The sequence below is a fragment of the Rattus rattus genome, chromosome 5, assembly GCF_011064425.1.
Source record: "Rattus rattus isolate New Zealand chromosome 5, Rrattus_CSIRO_v1, whole genome shotgun sequence".
Taxonomy (NCBI): domain Eukaryota; kingdom Metazoa; phylum Chordata; class Mammalia; order Rodentia; family Muridae; genus Rattus; species Rattus rattus.
Window position 1 is genome coordinate 134745174 of NC_046158.1, and position 15031 is coordinate 134760204.

General features: G+C 42.5%; 1 protein-coding gene across 5 annotated transcripts in view; it reads right to left on the minus strand.

Moving 5' to 3' along the window:
• Ncoa6 (nuclear receptor coactivator 6) overlaps positions 1-15031 on the minus strand; it is a 71779-nt gene that overhangs the window by 7257 nt on the left and 49491 nt on the right. For all 5 annotated transcript variants that reach the window (XM_032904521.1, XM_032904524.1, XM_032904523.1 and 2 more), the window contains 4 exons: positions 12735-12856; positions 6751-9747; positions 3915-3983; positions 846-882 (listed from right to left, as the gene is read on the minus strand). In XM_032904521.1, coding sequence (XP_032760412.1) covers positions 846-882; positions 3915-3983; positions 6751-9747; positions 12735-12856 — 3225 coding nt within the window. The remainder of the gene's footprint in view (positions 1-845; positions 883-3914; positions 3984-6750; positions 9748-12734; positions 12857-15031) is intronic.

Here is a 15031-nt window from a genome sequence, read left to right on the forward strand (position 1 = left end):
ATATAAAGAGCTGATATGAGGGCTGGAGAGATGGCTCAGTGGTTAAGAGCACTAACTGCTCTTCCAGAGGTCCTGAATTCAATTCCCAGCAACCACATGGTGGCTCACAACCATCTGTAATGAGATCTGATGCCTTCTTCTGGTGTGTCAGCAACAGTGTACGCACATACATAAATAATTTTTTTTTAAAAAAAGAGCTGATATGAAGATCCAATGAGAAATAATTGTGAAGATACTTTACAACTAAATTTCTATATAAATATGAGACATTCATTAAAATGTTACTGTATTCCTTCACTAAAAAAAGGGTGATTCTTGGGAGATTAAACTCCCTTCTAGGGCTGATGAGGTTAAAGCACAGATGTGCCTTATCTGTTTGGTTATATAGGGCAGCACAGCTAACTCAACAGGTAGGGCCTGGGTTATACCCTACCTACCTACCTGGCCTTTTCCTCTTTCACCTTTGAGGATCAAATAACTATGCTCAGAAGATATATTTGAGGACCACCAGTAAAGAAGGTAACATTTATAAACAGAACACTCATTTCCTCACTATGTTGAGTGCTGAATACATCATCAGTTTTCAAAACAATCATAAAAGGTAGAAACATAGTCATCAAGTTTTATTAGGCGAAATGTTTCCCCGGAGGAATGAGGGCTCATAGCAGCGCTCTCTCTCTCTCTCTCTCTCTCTCTCTCTCTCTCTCTCTGAGCAGTGACAATAAACTGGTGCCAGAGTACAGGAGAAGGACAAGGTGAGGAGAGGTTTAAAGACTGAGAAAGCTGATATCCTTCAAAGAAGTTATGTCAGGGTCATGCTAAGTCTGCAGAAATGGTCATCTTACCTTTGTCCAGAGGCTATGGCAGCATTTGCCTCAAGTTCTGTAAAAAAAAAAAATACAAGGAGAGAATGAGATGTGGACGCTGTTATGTGTGTCACAGGAAGAAGACAGGAATTACAGAATTCAGAATGCCATATTTACACTAACAGTTTTCCATGTCCTGTAGGAGTCTCACCCTGTGGAACGTGGAGACAAAGTCTGCACTGACCCGACTTGGTTTGTTGAGGGCACTTACTTGGTTTATTTTTATTTATAGTTCACTGTGAAATAATCCTGTTTGGATCAACAGAACTAAATTCACATTGCCTAGCTCAGATTTCATCCAGTTAAAACTAGGTTAGTAAAAGAAGCTTCTTCCTTTCATGTAGACAAGATAGTTTACATTTTTTTTTTTTTTTTTTTTCGGACTGGGGATTTTCCTAAAAAATCCCCCATAGCTGGGGACCGCCCAGGACCTTGCTTCCTGCATCTTTAAATCCCAACCCGATTTTACATTTTTAAAAATATCGCCACCCTCCTGCATTTTCCTTTTAAAGGCAATTACCTTTAAATATAATAGAATGTCTATTAAAGATTCTTCCCCCGTCCCTAACAACAGTTTCACTGAATTTTAGAGGACCCTACTTTGAGATACTGCCCACAGACTAAATTATATTTAATTTCTCAATATTTCATAGACGTCATCAACTACTAAGCAGTGACCTAGAAACAGCTAAACAGTTTGTCTGGCAGGACTCATCAGTGAGCATTCTCTGGGTTTATCAGAGACTTCTTTTCAGCACCAGCAATAAAATGAAGTGAAATGAAATAAAAACAAAAAACCTTCTAGCGCTATCTTCTACAAAGGTGGAAGGCCTTTCTCTAATGTTCTAGACAGTCATGTTTCCTGCCTGTGCCCTCCCTCCTGTGCCTGTTTCTGTACTTAAAGAATCCAGTGCCTCACGCTCAGTAGCTGACCCAACAAAGCACATGGTCATTTCTTTGAAGGCAGAGTTACTCGGCTTAATTTTTTCTAATCCCAACTTCTTTCTTCTTTCCTTCCTTCCTTTCTTCCTTCCTTCCTTCTTTCCTTCCTTCCTTCCTCCCCCCTTCCCTCCCTCCCTTCCATGTATGGGGCTCATTCTATAGCCTATGATGTTCTGGAACTCACTATGCAACCCAGGCTGAGCCTCAAACTCATAGCAATCTTCCTGCCTCGGCCTAAGTGCTGAGGTTACAGGGAATGAGCTACCATACCTATTGTGTGTAATTTCTTATTATCCATGTGTTCATATGACAATTATTTGCCTTCTCAGGACTCAGTGCCTCATATGAAAAGTGTAGGTGACTACGTTATCTGCTTTAGCATAAAGATTAAATTGAAATAAAACATATGAGTTTTAGTATAGGGCTTGGTATGTAATTATAACTCAGCATCAACCATTACCATCTGCTGTGTTGATGGTCACTTTGCACTTTTCCTGTGAGGCGGCTGGACCTTCACTGCAAAATGCTCACAGAAGGGAGTCCTTGCCTTTTGTCTTCTGCTTAGTTCCCAGAATCTTTTCCATAAAACTGATGTAATGCCATAAGAAACAGACACTACTAATTCCTTCTTGGGTCTTTGCTTCCTTGCTGGGTCAGCTAGAGCATACAAATTCATCTAATATATACTTAATAATAAAAACATGGATGAGCAATCTCAAGTGCTAGATCAATAAGAAAAATAGCTCAAGTAAAAAGAGGTACTGTCCTTGAAGAGCTTCACCCCCAAACATCTCATTCTGTATGACAAGCTCCCTGAACTCCCTATGTAGCCTACTCTGGCCTCATAGTAGTAATCCTCCTGCCTCAGCCTCCTGAGTGCTATGATTATTTGCATATGCTACATCAGGCTAGTCTGTTCTTTTAGTCTTAATTTGTAATTAATAAATTCTGTCTGTTTTTTGAGACAGTCTTTCTATGTAGCCATGGCTATTTTGGACCTTACTATTTGAGGAGGCTGGCCTCAAACTCTCAGAGATCTGCCTGCTTCTGCCCAAGTGCTGGGATAAAGGCGTGCGCCCCTAGATCCAGCTTGTATGCTCTTTTGAAAGAAGACAAAGAAGTAAAGAAGTTGATTTTAAGAACGTTTACACTAATTTATGTAAGAGGAAGGTTCTAAGGATGTGTTTACACATGTGCACATGTGAGATGTGCCATGTGCAAGAGAGTGTTCATAAAACCGCCACAGAACTTCGAGAGCCTCTGGAGTTGGAGTTACAGGCACCCATGAGCCATCAGATGTGGGTGCTGGGAACTGATCTGGCCTTCTGGAAGAGCAGCAAGTGCTCTTACCCACTGAGCCGTCAGCCCAAGCGTACAGCATCAATGAGTTTTTTTCTAACTTCCTTTGGGAACTAGTCATACTTTCTCTTTTGTACCTTCAACAACCTTCTGTGACAATGAACCAAGTAAAACTATGAAAGTGTCTATGATACTCGTTGGCTCTGGTGCCTACTTTGCAAAGGCAGAAGTGCTCTTACTGCCATCAAGGTGCTTGTGTGTTCAGAACTGACCCAGCATCTCACAGCAGCTGTTACAGCTGAATTTTCCTTCTGGAAGCACCACCCCTAGTTCTGTTTACTTGGGCTGTTTATGATATCTTGGTCATGGGGAGAAACTTAGTCATAGGGAGATGGCTAGGATGATTCATGTAAGCAGAGGGGCTGGAATATGCTTCTACACCCACCATGGTAATCCAGCTACATTTTGGTACATCCATGCTTGTCACCCCAGTAAGCAAGCATATGCTAACTACTCAGAAGCCAGCCGTGGATAGCAGGATCATAGGACAAGGGAAACAACTCAGGGTAGGGGGACAGACAACGAGCACAGAGTGCCCTTCTGGAGCTCTCTGGGAACACTACAAACATGAAAATGAACAAGCTGCCTGGGAAAAGTAACCAGAGTACCACTCAAGTTCTGCCACTCCATTTAAGCTGGCTTGGAAAACAAGCAGGTAAGACAGTTCAAGATACTTACTGGTGTGAGAACTGACTCCTTCACTCTATCCCATCCCACTCCAACAAGATATTCTACACGGTGCCTTACCTGGTCTGCCAACAGAGCCCTGCAGTGCTGTGGCTGGAGATTCCTTTGGGACTAAAGTCTGTGAAGGGGCTAAGGCAAGAAACAAACAAACAGGTCTTTTACTTTCTTTTCTTTTTAACCAACTAAACCAGAAAGCATTAACCAAGCAGCTAAGTAACTGCGGAAACACCATATTCCTAGAAGGCCACGCTTGCACGCTTGAAGCTGATTGTCAGCATGTACTTAACAAACCAACCATTCTAACCGTCAGCAGCAAGGATCTGCTCCAGGATCTATCTGCTTCTCCCTTTACACTGGAAAGAACCAGGAAGGAGATGGCTACCAGAACAACCGCAGCCACAACTGTAGGGCCAGCTTCAGGTTCTGATTTGTTTCTTTCCGTGTGGTTTTCAGACAGGGTCTTTCTCAGTCTCCTCAGCCTGGTCTGAGACTCTTGATCCTCCCACCCCAGTGCTGGATTACAAGTATGTGCTATCACACTAGGCCTAATGGCCATTAAAAAAATAACAAAACGGAAAACTATGTCTTAGTAAGCAAGCTAGCTACTTTTAGAATGACCATATCACTCACCTCAACATTAAAAAAAATGATGTAACCCCGGTAGAGACTACACACATTCCTTGATTATCAAAACACACAATTCTGTCCTTTTCTATAGCATCTAGCAAGAGTGATGGGCATAAGACAGACAATAAGTATATACTTAATCAATCAATCAATGTAGTATCAATTACTTCTCTAACAAATAGCTAAAGGACTTCTCTGGGCAGCTCAGCCTACTATGGAAGGTAAGATAAATGCACACATACACGTCACTATGATGTCATATGGAAAGAGACATAAAATATAAAGTGCCATGGGAGTCCAAAGGGAAAGGATATTCTAGGCTGGAAATGTAGAGAAATACTCCAGGTAGAAAGGTCAGAATGAGTCTTTGAAAGACAGAGCAGTCTCAGACCCTCGAACTAGAACACACGAGACACTCTAGAGCAGAACTTCATTGTACAGTGAAGACTTAAGGCTTAAGTAGGCCAGGGCTATCAAGGGTATGCCCTCCCGTCTTAACACCTCAGCTTAAAATTCTTGATAAACTGCAACAGTCAATTTTACCCTCTGATGGAAACTGAATTTTGTAGATTTCTCTCTCTGCTTAGTAACTTGCTAGTTCATCTCCCTAAAACTTATGTTTCTCTACTATCGACTGTGAGCCAAATACAAATATTTTCCAATTCTTTCATCATTCTTCTCTTAGCATTAGAGGGAAAAGTTCACAAAAGGAAACAGAAATGGAAACAGCAAGCAGCAGAGGATATATTTAAGCCACACCAGTTCCTTCTGGTTTACAAAGGTTTCATTAGCTTGGTTTGGCCTCAGACTCAGTCTGGAGCTGAGGATGGCCCTGCTCCATCTTCTCACCTCCTCTCCACAGGCTGCATGTGTGCAGCACCACGCCCAGCTTCTAAAAATCCTTATAATCACCTACATCCACAAAACTCAAACCTGAGACACAGAGCCGTCCCCAGCAGTCTCTCTGTCCTATAAGGACAATGAGCTCTTTGTAGGCCTTCACCCCTTCCTGTATCTCTGACACTAAGGTAAGCAGGAGAGAGTTCCCTTTCTAGAGCCATGTCTGAAGCAGTATGCTGGCACTTGATATTCAAGTCCTCTTGCTGAATCCTACATATCCTGGGTGGTAGAATTATAATCTCCACTTTACAGGTGAAGTACAAGGAACTCACCAGACTGTAACTGGCAACCAGTGGAGCTAAAATTTGAACTCTGATCATAACCTGAAGCTGGTATTCTTTCTGCTCCTCCTCCTAATTGGTAGGCACTCAAAGTATTTTAGCTGCATAAATAAAAGAGGCATTATTAGCTGGCTTAGATACTACAGAGGCCTCCCAGCTATGACTACCTTGTCTCTAGAAACACAGAGCGTCAGCACCATTTGAGCCATATAGGAGAAAGGAGATATAAAGACACCTGTGCTTCCAGTATTAACCGCTGATCTAGTAAACCCGAAATAACTTGGACTAGGTGTCCAGTATTGCAATTCACTAAGAGGCCATGTCCAAAGGAAATGGGCAATAGCACTTAAACCATAACACTGTGTTTTAGGTCCTGTGCTAAGCATGTCATATGCATTACCTCACTGAAATCTTGTGACCATTACAGTCTCCACATTACAAAGGAGGAAGTGAAACTTGCCCCAGCCCACTGAGCTGGTAAATGCTGGTAGTTACCAACTCAAGCCTATCTGACTCTTCCCCCTTCAGATTTTCCTTTGCTTATCACAAAACCTGGTTTTCTGGTAAGCTTTTCTGGAGCAATTCAAACAGAAAGGCCCCTGAGTTAGCGTACAATGAGAACAAGACAAGAAGAACATGTAAGTCTTCATCATGGGAGGGGCATAGAGAGGTCGATGTTCACACTTAAGGGACGGTGCCAGGCCAGAGACTTAAGAGTATAGGCTCAACAAATATTAGACATTTCTGAGCTTCACTCTTTTCACCCACAGCAAGGAATAATGCTATATCACATGGTTGGTATACAGATGATGTGAGATAGTGTGTATGAAAAAGCTTTTCAAAACTGAGAAACATATACACATAAAAATGAAACGTGAATTGATTCAGAAGCCAGGAAAGAACCATGTTAATGAACATAAACTGAACATGGGATTTAAAAGCCTATTTTTCAATGTACTTTCAGTAAGTAAATCTACAACTACTGCCATTTTTCTTCCTTTAAGTAGAAAAGGGCTTGTCTTTCTGTCTTGTGGGGCAGGTCAGCAAAACACTGACACGAGGAGCTGATGCCAAGCTCAAGTACATACCTATGCTGGGTAGAAGCTCTGGATGGGATCCCACCTTCTCCTCCACTAGGCCACCTGCAAGTGGCTCAGATGTTATGCCACCATGATTGCCTTTTGTGGTTGGCGCTGTGGAGATGAGCTCAGAGGGTACCAATGTGGTTACTATAGAGCGTACACTGGTGGGGAGAGCACCGCCAGGTAAGATGGGTCCTGTTGAGGTGGAGCTTGGGCCCATGGGGCTAGAGGTCATTTTTAGTAGAGTGGGTGCTGAGGGTGTTGGGGTTTTACTGTCCAGCTCTGTGGAGCACTGCTCTGTTCCCATTAGCCCAGGAGTTGTGGTCTCTAGCCCTGGGCCTTCAGTTTCTCCATCTGCACCATACTGTTCTTCCCCTTTCTCCAGAGAGCCTGTAACTTTCTTACAAGCTTTGGTCAGCAAAATCTGGCCAATTTTGTCCACTTTTCCTTTGCCCTTACTGGATGAGACTGGGCTTCGCCGATTGGCAGAGGAGCCTGGACTATTGGTCAAAAGGGGAGAAACTACTGTGGTTGGTTGTGAAGAAGGCAGAGTGCTCTGGTCTGCTGAGGTGTTCGTCTGAGGACTAGCCTCATCTGGATTTAATTCTTTTACTTGCTGGACAGAAGGATTAGGAGCGACGACTGGAGAGGATGTACAAGGAGGGGAAGGCAGCGGAACAGGAGTGGCTCGTGAGCTAAGGACCAATGGCCGACCTGTCTGTATATTTGGAGCAGGACTACTGGAGGGGACATTAGGTGTTACAGGAGCTGAAGAAAATTTTATGTTCTGAGGTATGTGTAAAGGTCCAACAACTGCGACAGAGGGAGGCATCAGGCCACTGTTGGTTGTCAATGGGGTTGCAGGGATTGTGCTTGGCTGTGATCCTTTCATAACCTGAATTATTGAAGATGAATTGATAAAGACAGGTGTAATGAACTGAGGCCGGGCATTAGATTGAGCAGCTGACTGTCCCTCAGAAACCATAACTTTGTTACCCACATTGGGCATTGTGACGACTGTCGACATCAATGCAGACTGCAAGTGAGTTGGCAGGGCTGCTGATGTGTTAGATGAAGTGGTTATGGGGTTGGAAGTAACAAATACAGTTATTTGGTTTGGGGGTAAGGGAGTAGAAATGGAGGAAGAGCTGACAGGTCTTGACATTACTGGAGGGATGCTTGGTGCAATGTTTGAGCTGACCTCATTCAATTCTGGATGCGCAAGGGTTGAACACGGCTCGTTACTGTGAGGTAAGTTTAAAGAATTAGAGGGTTCTTTAGAAGACGGATCCTGCAGTGTGGGAATGACAGATGCTTTTTTGAGGTCCTCTCCTGAAACTGCTGGAGGTGTTACTTCCAGATCTGTAAGCCCAGGGGGTTTAATGGTCACATTAGGAGCTCCAGAGTTGTCGAGAAGTTGGCTTAGTGATGTTGGTGCTTCTCTCATGGCAGGAGACATCAAATTTTTGTTCTCTTCTACACTGGGGAGTTTGTTAGGATCCAAAGGTTGCCCATCCTTTTTGGACTGATCTTCGGGGACAACCATTTTAGCTTCTTGGGTAGGGACTGCTTTCAGCTCAGTGTTTATCTGTTCCTTCCTCCCCTGGGAATTCTGGCAATCACTGTCCTGAGGAACATTCAAGCTCTCTTTGTTATCCTCAACAACAGTCCCCACTGCAGGCGCAGGCACGGTGGGATTCTGGGAATTAAGCCCATTATTGTTAGGAAAGCTTCCAGATAAAGGGGGATTGGCAAGTGGAGTGGGACCAACCAACACATTTCTAGGCAGCTCCATGTTCTGCAACAGGGTTGTGCTTGTTTGAGAAGCCAGAGTAAGTTTAGGGGCTTTTGAATTTTGCCTTCCAGGACTTGGGGTAGTCTTTCTACTGGACCCCGGACTAGACCTGCGACTGTTGCTTGGACTTGCCCGTTTTGTTGTTCCAGGATTAGACTGTTTTCCAGAACTCACCACCACAGAATCTAATTTATGAGCTTGTGGGGCAGCAAAGTTAGGAGGATTATTTACAGTGAGATTTGAAGGTGCTTGCCCAATGGCCTTCAGAGTTGTTGGATTTAAGCCCTGTTGATCAAAGCCCCTATTTAAGTTTGGCCTGGGAGGTAAAGGAATATTAATCTGTGGAGGGAAGAGTCCTGCTATGGAAGCATTGAGTCTTTCTGGAGAGAGACTGATTTCTGAAGGTTCTGTGCTAGGAGGGCGGTTGTTGGGCGTCTGAGGATAATAGGGTCTGGGGCTGGCTCTGTTTGGTGTTTTAGGCCTAGATGTTTGGGTTGGTGCAGCCACATTTGGAAAGTGGTGGCCATGGGAACTAGGCAAGGAGTTTACAGGAGGCTGCTGGGGAGTTGCACCTTGAGTTGCTGAAAGGGGAGATGGTCCAGGTTTGGGTCCTGTCATCATTAATTGATTCTGAGAAACTACTAAATGCGAGGGCATGTTACTTGGGCCTCCTGAAACAGATGGTACTTCACTGCCACCAGCTTCAGGAAGTGAGGGCATCTCTCCTAGTGGTGAGCTAGAATTCTGTGGGCTCTCCTGGTATACCATCTTTCTTGAATTACTTCCCAGAGGAGTATTCACAGGCATCGGCATCCTTTGTTTATCAGGTGACGGTGGCACAGAGGCAGGTCCTTGCAAACTAACCATGACAGGCACATTGCCACTCTGTTGCATGGGCATTCTTTGGGAGTCTGGGTTCAGAGGACCCCGTGGAGGATGGACATTTTGGGAGACCGGAAGCCTAATGGATTTGGGATCTTGCTGCATCATGAGCATCATCATCATCTGCTGCTGCTGCTGCTGCTGCTGCTGTTGCTGCTGCTGCTGCTGCGACTGTGGCTGACTAGGTGGTGGTGGCTGCGGCTGCTGTTGAGGCAGTTGTGGTTGTGGCTGCTGCTGTGGTGGCTGTGGTGGGGGTGCCACATGCTGCATGAGTTGAGGAGGCATCTGCTGCAGTGGCCTCTGTTCAACTGGTTGTGTAGGATAACCTAAAACAAGCCCCCAAAAATCAGGGAAGTTAGACTTTTCAGTGAGAAAACTTTGCTACCTTTCGAGTATAGCTAAGCAGTACTCATAGGTAGCAGACCGTGCACAAAGAGCTCAGGCATGCTGCTCCCAGGACAGCCCCTCATTATTCGACACAAGCAAGGGAGGGGGCACACTGCTTAAGGAGGCAAAAGCAAAGCATTAAGACCATGAAGCCCCTTGGTGTTTAGGCTGCAAATGAAGCGTTACTGTATTAAGATTGTGCTATGCACTATAAGTGGTTGGATCTACCAGCTGAACATGAAGAGAGAGAAGCTATCAACAGTAAGTGGATGGCTGCCCAGCATTTAGGTCTCATGTAGAAATAATCAGAATTCACTGTGCATATGAAAAAAAAAACACATTTAGAAATTGCCTTTTCTTGGAGCAGAGGACTTGTTTTTCTCAAGATTTGGTTTTGATGCAAACAGCCTTTTTATTCCTTCAGTAAAATTAAATATATAATTCTATGATTGAGTTCTTCTAAACAGGATTTCAATTAGTCTGGTCCATGGTCTCCATATATTATGCTGTATTCTTTGGGCTTGATCCTCTGGAGAAAACTGAATGCACTACACTGCTCGCTCCTAGACACTGCTCCTAGGTGTGCATCAGCTTAATAAACAGAGGAGCAATGGGCTGATTATTATGGTGAAATTTAAATAAAGTACTCAGGTTTTTATGTATATTCATTTCCATGTACCTTCACATACAGAAGTCTTTATTTGGAAAGATATTTTCTATGAATCCACAACTGAAGAATAAATAAGCCAGAAGCAGACCTCAGGAATAAAAATAATTTTGGGACAAGAACTCTGAGGACAATGCCTTCTAAATTTGTAGAAGGCATCATCATATGTGATTCCCTCTTGTGATGATTTATTTGAATTTCTGAACAAAAACTTTATACAATCAGCAAGGTGTTTTGTGGGGGAAAGTAGAATTACGTCAGGGATATGATTCTATAATTATATTTATTCAACTGTTGCATGAAAAATAACTTGGAAGTTTTACAGCAAGTGTAAGAACACAGATAACTAGCCCTGGCAGCTAGGAGAGATTCTGGATCAGGAATTTTCAGAGCAGCTACCGAATGCTTTGGGCAGACTCTGTGCTTAACAGAGTTACTGTCTTCTAGTCAAAGATTTTCATGGTACCAACGAGCAGAATCCAGTTCTGAAGTTGTTTTCGATTCGTTTATCTTTGCTTTTTGGTCTTAAACTCATTAAGTAGCTGAGGGTGAACTTGAACTGCCAATCTGCCTGCAAATGCTGGGAATACAGTTTTGAAGATTTTCTGAAAATCCTTTTGTTTTGTTTTGTTTTAGGCCCAAGTAACTTTTTGATACTTATAAATCTGGCATCCCAACAGGTCAAACACAACAGGTTCTTATATACTTTGGGGTTCCGATATTTAGAAAAGTGTAATTTTTGAAAAAGTTCCTTTGTGTCAGGACTCTAACACAGATGCCTTTCGGATCTTTAAATGAGTTTATCAGACAGCACAGTAAATGCAAAGACAGAAATGACATGGCAGCCTCTCAAAGCAAGAGCTAAAGGCTCAGCTGCTGTAAAGGGTCCAGAAGCTGGAAGAATCAGTCTAAAGGGGCTTAGCGATAGGAAGATAGATTGGCATAGATGGTTGAGAGGGGAAGCCAGGTACACACAGTAACTACATATATTAGCCACGGATACAAAGCCTTGAGGCCTTTAGGGCCAGGCAGGCGGTGAAGAGAGAAGTAGACTGCGTAAGACAGCAGGGTCCTGTGGATACTGCCCCGCTGCAGAGCAATCATCTATTTCTAAAGTTAATTAAACTCAGGATTTATTTACACACCACTAGCAATTCAAATCTGTTACAGGCCAAATAGAGCTTCAGGTTCCCAGTTTGCAGAAAGGAGGCAATAAATGTTTGAAGGAACTCTGGAATCCACGAAACAGTCAGATATGCCTGAGATAAGAGGATACCTCGATTCCTGCTCACAATGTCTTCTGAACATACTCACCAAGGACTAGAAATTACCTGGCCTCAACAGTGTTACTGTGGCTCACAGAGATGACTGTAGCATGCTAAGCAATTTGTGATAAGTAACATCAAGTCTTGACATCATGATGGATTACTTTTGAAACATTTAAATTTATAAATTAAAGGCAGATTAAAGGTTAGTTCTAAAAAATAATATCACTCATTAATATGCCAAAAAATAGGTGAAATTACTTAGAGGACCAAACAAAGCATTATTAATTCTTTTATATCCATAGGAGAGGGCTTGTGAAACTTTGACTCTCATTCTAGAATAAAATTGTAAGTCATTGTTTAGACCAAGAAAAACCAGGTGCAGGGAAATTGTGGTATCTGGTCTTAACTCCATAATGCCTGGGATGGAAAGAGGTTTTTATAAACCCATGTTCTTTCACATTTAACAGATAACAGTTTATAATCAGAGAAGGGCTTTGATGCCATTGGCGCTATTCATTTTAAGCTGTAAGCTGACCGCAGTCACATGAGCATTGCTTATGCTTTAAAGACTCACAATTTTTTTTTTTTTTATTAAAAAGGTCAACTTGTTTTAAGTCCTAGCAGTGGTTCTCTGCTTTGAGAAAGTCTCAGGAAGTAAGACTTGCAGACAAGCAGGTTAAGTGAGTAGCTCTCTATATCATCATATTTATTCTGATGGCAACAAAACTACAATGCTGACCAAAACAGGCACTTTCCATTCAGTCTGATTTGAGAACTTAGGATGAAGACAGTTTAAGCATGTTTGCACGCGTGTGCGTGTACCTATGCACGTTATATCTGAAGTATGTACTTAACCAATGCAGAGCTTGCACAGTATATTTCTGCAGCAGTCTGATCAGTAGACAGAGAACATTGTCTCACTGACGAGAGAGAAGCTTGTAAAGGTGTCTATGCAATGCAAAGTATATCATTTTAGCTAGTATCTTATTACCTGGTGGCCGGTTTGAAAAGTCTGGCAGTTTAGGGCCTGTGTTGTCCAAATTGATTCCTTGTTCTCCAGGTAATGACTGTTGATCAACTTCCTCTAGACCAGCTGGACGACTATCTGGGGTGCTAAAACATAAGCAGCACGGACTGAGTAAGCTGTATAAGGAGCCCAGGGGCCCAGTGCAACCTCTCCCTACTTTAATCCTCGCCAGACAGTTTTACAAGCTGCTCTTACCATTGTCTGTGTCTTTCTAGTCTGGATTCTCATGCTGACATAAGAGTAGCCTGGCCATTCATTACTCACTCAGTGCTACCTGCTCACTCCTGTTACTGTGCTTCATACAATGACCTTTGATGTTTAGCCTGATCAGGATCCTGAGCTACCAGTACTCTGCAGTGCTACTCCTGTGAAACCAGTATTTCAGAGTGGCTATTAAATTCAAACATGGCAGTGATTCAACATCTGCAAGGTAACCAATGAAGAATGAAGGTGGAAAATACAACAAAGCTACTTAGCTTTGCTGCAGGACGAAGACTTATAGACAAAACCATTGGATTCTTTTTGTAACTTAAAATTCTAGTGGGAAAGAAAAAAAATGAAAACTTTTTTTCCCTACTAATGTCCACATTTCTGAGAAGCCAGCATACTTATATTTCTCATTTATTTCTTATTCCCATTTGCATTTTTCTTTCCTATACTAATTCCCCTTTGACCTGATTATGGTCATCCCCTTGTAGATAGTATTTTGTCCCATTACACACTATACAGTTTTATAAACCATATAAATTCCTTTAAAAAACACAGCAGCAGCATAGGGCTGGAGAAATGGCTCAGAGGTTATGAGCTATGATTGCTCTTTTAGAGGATCCATGTTCAAGTCCCAGTACCACCATGGGAGCTCACAACCACTTGTCACTGTAGATCCAGGAGACTTGACACTCTTTTCTAGCCTCTGGTAGCACCAGATACAGAAGCATGTGGTGCACAGACACATGCAGTCAAAATACTCATATACATAAAAAAAAAAATAAGAGAAAAAAAAAACCAACTCCAGCATTTAACAGGTCTGAAGCACAACCAAATCACTATGCCAATTTGTTTCTTATGTAACTTTCCAACTATTTCAAATCATAAATGGAGTTCTGTAGTATACTTCACTTAAAAAAATATTTGTGGCTAAATTCCATCAAAATTTAATTATCTGCTTGAGTCCCTCTCTTGTTGTGGATAAGAAAACAAAGGCTCTAATAGCCTAAGACAGGCTTCATGGTAAGGTAATGGCAGAACTGGAGATAGGTTTACCTTCCTCCTAAGCCTACTGCCTCTCTTTCCTAGGAGCCTTGATGCTGTTTAAGGGCCTTTTAAAAGTGTGTTGAAGGGCTGGAGAGATGGTTCAGTGGTTAAGAGCACTGACTGCTCTTCCAGAGGGTCTGAGTTCAATTCCTAGCAACCACATGGTGGCTCACAACCATCTGTAATAGGATCTGATGCCCTCTTCTGGTGTGTCTGAAGACAGCAACAGTGTACTCACATATATAACAAAACAAACAAACAAAAAAGGACAAGTTGGTAACAGCAGGACTAGGTATAAGGAAAATAAATCCGAATTCAGGAAAATATATGTTGCTAATATATAGAGACTGATTTTTAATATTTAAGATTTAAGATTTAAGAAGTAGCAAGTTACTACAATAGGCTAAAACCAAAGAATGTTGTAGAAAAGCTTGGATAAAGGTAGCTGGTTTTAGTTTGATCATTTAAGCTCATTCAGACCAAGCTCCCTTGCTCGAGTTTTCTTTCCATCTCTGGTTCCTTCCATCCCGTCTTTCCCCCTTCTCTCCTAGGTCTCCCTAGGTATCTCAAGCTAGGCTCCTGTCTCAGCTTCCTGAGTGTTGAGATAACAAGTGTGAGCCTCCATACTTGGCCTAGCAATTTACCTCAGACTGTCTTATATTCGTCAGTCACTGCTCCCTGCTGATAATGTCTCTGAACTCACTTTATGATTAAAGGCTCAAAATCTACCGCAAACACTCAGGAAACATTTAGCCAAAAATCAGAAGTATAACTTAATATGTAGTTTTATGATATGAAACATAATTGTTAATTATCCTTCCTGTTGTGTCTTATGAAAGAAGTCCTTTGGGGAACTTTTATATAAGGGAAATGGATTGAAGCTTTTAAGGATTGTAAGAGGCTAAAAAGAGAAAAAGCACACATGCAACCGTTTCCCCTATCTGCTAGATGCAGGGTGTCTCCACAGGCAGTTCTGCTTCACCAAACACGGTCTCCGAGTTTCCCAA